We start from the raw sequence: 6,255 nt of genomic DNA, 5'->3' as shown, positions 1-6,255 counted from the left end.
GCTTAAGCTTTCCATCTCCTTCTTCTTCATTACTATGCTATTATATATGCTAGCAACAAGAGTTATGATAAGTGAGGAACTAATTCTTTCTCCTACGAAATGTTTCTTCTTCCTCTTCCCTACCCTCATCCCCTGCTAGCTCTCTCCACCTTCGAAGGTGTTTGAGGTCTTGGGACTGAGGCTTGGGATAGTTAAAGCTTTCTTCAAGTTTATGTTATGTTTGTGATGCATGAAGCTTTCCATCTTCATTGCATCACCTAGGTCACAAGGAACACAAAGATTGTATTGTAACAAGTCTCTCTTAATGGGAGAAATCATAATACAAATGCCTATTGGAGGGGGGACCGGCGCCACATAAATCCGGTCCTCAACTGTTGTCATGTTCTCTAAATTCTCTCTCTTGCAAAAGTATTGTTCATGCCAAGTTAACTAATTGCTATGATTATGTTGCTATCTTCAATTATGTTCACCCGCTATGCTCACAAAGTCATTTTTCAAAAGTAGTTTCATTAATTTCTGCTACTCTCAAATTAAATAGGCCAATTTCATTACAAGAGCCAAGCTTCAATGCATGCTAATCTCCTCTACCATGCTAATTACTAAGCTAAGCTATGCTAATATTAGTGATTATGTGAGGAGATGTATATCTTTCTCGTAAGAATACTCCTTCTTCCTCTCAATCTAGTCTCATACCCCGCTAGCTCTCACCATCTTCGAAGGTGTGTGAGGTCAGACCGTGAGGGAATTGATGTTGTGTTTAATAAGTGTTTTGCTTAGTGCTTGAAGTTTCCATCTTCATTGCACTAGCTAGTATTGAAGGAACACAAAGAGTTGTATTGTAAAATGTCTCTCTTGATGGGAGAAACCATAATACAAAGCCTTTTGGAGGGGGGACCACTGGCTCCATGTAAATCCGGTGCTCAACTGTTGTTAATAGCTTATTTTCTCTCTGTTTTGAAGTATTGTTCATGCTATCTAACTAGGTGTTATGCTTTTTGTTGCCCTCTCCACCCAAGCACTCTAGTTATTCTCATTAGGAATCTATTCTAATGAAATGCTCACTATGTTCATGCTAATTTCCACTACACACAAGTTACTAGGCCATTAAATGTTACAGACATGGCAAATTAAGTTCTTCAAGACTGATCTGTTCTTTGGTAGTAACAGGTTGGGAAGTCTTACTCTTCTTGTTTGCACTCAAATAATCAGATACTACTTCTTTCACCATATTTGGCAAGCAAGGAACCGCCGCGTGTTTGAGGGGGATATGGTTGTGGCAAGCTTTTGTGAAATCATACAAGAGAGCAGAGTGACGATCCACATGATCGGAGGCAAACAAGCTTCAGAGGATTGGTCTAGAACAATACATGTCATGATGACATCTTGTAATAAGTAAAGCCTACGAGTAGTTGTGGTTTCTCTGTCAAGCTGAAAACTCGTAATCCTTTGACCCTCGAGGCTCGGTCTGAGCTCGAGATTGGTGTATATTTCTGATTTTCTTAATACTATCCACTCACAATTGTGAATTTTTCAAGAAAAAAAAAACTTGATTCAAAATATATGCACATTACAATTGTCCACAATGCTTTTGTGTTACACATTCGAGAGCTTGAAACTTTACTCTAGGGGTGACTTCTTGAAGACAACCAATAATCTATTCCTTTCATGCCTTTGTGTCTATGACAGAAAGGCCCTTTACGAAGCCACAAAAAAGAAAGAAACTTTCCTTGTTCACTACGACAAATGAAGAAAAGTGGCTTAATTCTAATTTCTGCTGCTGTTGTTGCACCAATGCTGAAAAAACAAGTGAAAGGGTCATGCTGGCTTTCTAAAAAAATAAGAAAGTATTAAAGTCATTAAGGCTGAGTGTAACAGGAATCGATCTTCGGGAAAGGATTGCCTTAGCTTAGCCTTGCGAAGGTTGACAACCGAAACTAGCCGGTTGCAAACCATGGTAAAGGGAAGAAAAACGATGAAATATGTGAAAAAATAGTTCAAAAATCTCACAAACTTATGCTAGTATTTTTGGTTTGCTTTTGTGTGATGAGGAGAAAATTCGACCGATGGTCGCTTAATAAAAGAGACTTTCTGGAATATTGATTAGAATTTATTGTAATGCCTTGATTGTGAATACTAGTGTGTCACATGTACCATGAGTGTGTGGCAAACTTTACTTTACTAAAGGACCAACTTTTAAACTTTAGTAATCATAGATGCCTTTGTGTCGATAGAAACTTGCACAACCACAAGTGACCATTGTGCAACCCATGTCTTAAGTTTTAGGATTCAAGAGATTCAAGAAAGGAATCTCTTATGTGCCACCAACCACAAGTGACCATTGTGCAACCCATGTCTTAACTTGTGCACAACCACAAGTGACCATTGTGACCATTGTGCAACCCATGTCCCATTAAGACTTGAACGGGAAAAGTCTTAATAATATATGTACATTACAATTGTCCACAATCCTTATGTGTTACACATTCGAGAGCTTCAATATACGTACATTACAATTGTCCACAATCCTTATGTGTTACACATTCGAGAGATTCAAACTTTACTCTAGGGGTGACTTCTTGAAGACAACCAATAATCTATTCCTTTCGTGCCTTCATGTCTATGATGGAAAGGCCCTTTACGAACCAACAAAAAAGAAAGAAACTTTCCTTCTTCACCCCGACAAATGAAGAAAAGTGACTTAATTCTAATTTCTGTTGCTGTTGTTGCACCAATGCGGGAAAAACAAGTGAAATGAGTGTTTGTGAAGTCCTTAAATAAAAGGACTCTTTACAAATCAAAATATTTTAACAAAATTATTGAATCACTATTTAACATCATGGATAGAACTCATATGAATACTTTTTAATCTTTTGTTCTCTAAAGCCTGCCAAAACAATGAAAGCAGCGTTTAGAAATAGCATAACAAAATTACTGAATCACTATTTCACATCATGGATAGAACTCCTACTAATACTCTTTGTAGCTTTGGGAAATAGCATTGGATAGACATATTTCTTTCTTTTCAAGACTTTTAAAGCTTTCTGGAAGGACACTTGTCGAACATGATAAATTGAACTACCTTCACCCATAATTCTCTCTCTCCGCATACAAACGCACACACACAAACACACGCTCGTGTGCACATGAGTCATTTTTCTCCGTCGGCTTGCAGCTAGCTAGCAGCATGAAAGTGTTTACGGTATGTTCATTCTTGACAGCGGTCTACAATGTGTTAACAAGCTTTTATAGTTTTCGATCTAAGTACATCAGGTTGCCCATAGCCAGTTTTGTGTGCTTGGTTACAATGGTTCCTGCATTCATATCGGTAGTGTGGGCGTTTCACGACTTGTGGAAGCATCCCTTCTCCAAGCGAAAATACATCCTTTGTGGCTTTGCCAAATACTTCCTCGCCGATGCATTCCAAGATATTGTCGATCACGTTAGCCTTGTCGAATATCAAATTGATGTGCCCAAAAGTGGATGGGTGGCATGGTTTCGCCACTTGATGTATTCGTACCCGCTTACACGCTCATATGCACGCATCTTCTATAATTATGCACATGTCATCAACTTCAGAGATGTCGACACCAACGGCGGCAAAGGCGATCAGAAAGATGGGCGCACGATGTATATTGAAGACGCTTACGACCATGCTATCTCCATCAACGGCCATCGCCTCTGCCTTGTTGACATGTCTAGAATCCACAATAAAGATGTTTTCTATGATCACTGGGGGCTTGAATATAAGGGAGTCAAATATTGTCTCCAGCTTGATATTACTACATATGAGAAGCACAAACCTCTGATCAGCGATGAAGCTGTGCGACATGTGAAGGACATCCTATCTTGGTGGGCATCAAATCCTGAAAGACCAGTTCTAAAGTCTTTTGATAAAGAGAGATATACAGCAACATGCCCTAGTCTCTATCTCCTGTATTGTATCATTGATGAGGATATTCAGCAAAAGCATAAAATCGTTTCCATTGGCGAGTATGTTCACATTGAGTAATTAATCAGTTGCACAAGGACGTGGAACTTATGTCCTTTTTCTCTTGTAGCTTCCTCCCCCCTCTGTGGCTCTATGTGTGGAGAGTGCACTACTTTCTAACTAATGGGAGCTTGACAACTTCCATCATTCATGAGCTTTCCATTGTCACTTACCAGCCGTAAAATGAAGGCTTATGTGCAAGGATTTGCAAGCCTCATGTGCACGGATTTGCAATCAAACATTCATTTTAGCCCTCGTACCTAGCCTAATTTTTATACTGTGTGTATTCTTGTTCTTCCGCACTCCTAGTTTCTCATCACATTAAGATCATATAAGATTGTGAAACATCACATTACCATTTTACCTTGAGGCTTGAAATTGTTTCTTGGATTTGATTACTTAAAAGGAGATTAAGATAGAATTTTCATCTAGACAAAAACTATTTGAGAAAATTGAGTACGGGCACAAGTTTTATGCCCCTCTTCGGGGCTAGATTGTTAAGGGTATCCAGAACGTAGGGGTTTTGTACATGCTTCACATCTCCAAATCAAGTTAAAGGTGATCTACATCTTCAAATGCTATCACATTATAATTCCCATGGTTTCTTGAACAAAATATTTTGAACACATTTAGATAAGATGATAAGAGTATTATGACTAGAACAGACAAGGGACAACTTTACAAGCAGTCGTACTAATTCAATGTATATCATTAGAATCGACAAGCATCCATAGTGTATGCATGCGCATACACTATATCATTAGAGTCGATATAGAGTAGTGGTATTTTCTCTCTCTCTCTCTCTCTCTCTCTCTCTCTCTCTCTCACACACACACTCACACACACACACACACACACACACACACACAAAATTAATATCAAGATGAAGATAGATGATTACCCCATAAACTTACTAAGTGTGACATGGCAGGAGAGAAAGAGAGAGAGAGCAATACAGAGTGATAAAAAGAAAACTAACAGAGTACACATAATCAATTGGACAAAATAGAAAATCTCTAATGATGTAAGATAATAATAGGAGCATATCATCATAACCTCTTGACCACCCCGATAGAAGTCCCACACACACTCTCAATCACAATCATGATGACAATCTCAATCACAATCACAACTGCGAAGCCTTTGGTGATGATAGAGAATGTCTCCCAGAATAGGTAGCCAAAATGTGGATTTTTTTAATTTATTTTTTTTGTAGTCTTCGGTCTTTTAGTAAAAGCAAGGTGAAAATACGTCCTACACACGACCTCAAAACATGTGAATAGAGCACAAATTATCCTGCGGCGTGAAAAAGTCACATACTTCTTGGATTCTCGAAAAATCAACCTACAAGTTGGCAGTTTCTACAAAAACAACCCAAAACAACATTTTCTAACTTTTTCTTTAATCTATGGTTTGAAAGGAGCATCAAAACGATGGAATCTAAAGTACTCAAAGAGCCAATATTTTTTCATTGTTTTTAGAACTATGTTTCCTACATACAAAATGATTTCAAAACCTCCCTCCACCCTCAAAAGTGGCTTCCAAAGTGTGCCCCGCTTGAACTACAAAAATTTATATCAAAATGAACTAGACTACGGACAAATTTTAAAGTGATCAAGTTTTTTTTCAAATGAAAGTTATTGCTAGAAATTTTAAAAAAAAGGTCTATTACACTATGAGAATATATATTCATCTCATTAGAACAAGCTCTTAGATTATAGACAAGGACTAATTGAGAAGAACAGAAAAACAAAGTGAAGGAACTCTCAATAGATGATGCTATGGTGTCTCAAGTAACAAGATACAACAACAAGACTCCAGTATAAATTCAGCATAAATCTAGGGTTTCAAGAAATTAGGTATTTGAGGGCAAGTGCCATCGATTGGTGACATAACAATGGCAACTAAAACCCTAATTTCAGGGCAAAACCCCTAACCATATTTCCACAACTACAACCTTGATTTTTTGAAACACACTGAAACTCTATTTTGCAAAAACCGAACCTAATTTTAGGCACGGCATGCAAGCAGCCCCAAGAAAGAGGTGCAACTTTTCTCATTTGTCAAAAACACCCAAATCCTAAAAAGCAAAATTTCCACATATGTTTAAGATAAAAGCACTGGTATAAAATTTGCACAAAAGTTTCAAGGAAAAGCTCATACTTGGGGACAACTCTAGGTTTTGCAAAAAGGGAGACAGAAAAAGCTCGTGCTTGGGAGTTACTTCGGGGCACCTATGCTAAGGAATTTTCATATTCCTGGAACTT

The 6,255-nt window shown here is 38.0% G+C and overlaps 1 protein-coding gene across 1 annotated transcript; it reads left to right on the top strand.

Annotated features, from left to right (window-relative positions):
- The first annotated feature begins 2,906 nt into the window (after positions 1 to 2,906).
- LOC147458271 (uncharacterized) lies at positions 2,907 to 4,243 on the top strand. The gene has a single exon (XM_086511792.1). It carries the CDS (start codon positions 3,185 to 3,187, stop codon positions 4,007 to 4,009), a length of 825 nt encoding a protein of 274 aa, XP_086367918.1. The 5' UTR covers positions 2,907 to 3,184; the 3' UTR covers positions 4,010 to 4,243.
- The last annotated feature ends 2,012 nt before the right edge of the window (positions 4,244 to 6,255 follow it).

The sequence above is a fragment of the Adiantum capillus-veneris genome, chromosome 5 (genome assembly GCF_014529385.1).
Source record: "Adiantum capillus-veneris isolate H3 chromosome 5, ASM1452938v2, whole genome shotgun sequence".
Lineage (NCBI taxonomy): Eukaryota > Viridiplantae > Streptophyta > Polypodiopsida > Polypodiales > Pteridaceae > Adiantum > Adiantum capillus-veneris.
The sequence above is the reverse complement of the archived record's forward strand: the minus strand, read 5'-3'. Positions and strand labels throughout refer to the sequence as shown.

What these genes read in the sequence shown, in the direction of transcription:
- LOC147458271 (XM_086511792.1), top strand. Translation starts at nt 3,185, where the DNA reads ATGAAAGTGTTTACGGTATGTTCATTCTTGACAGCGGTCTACAATGTG.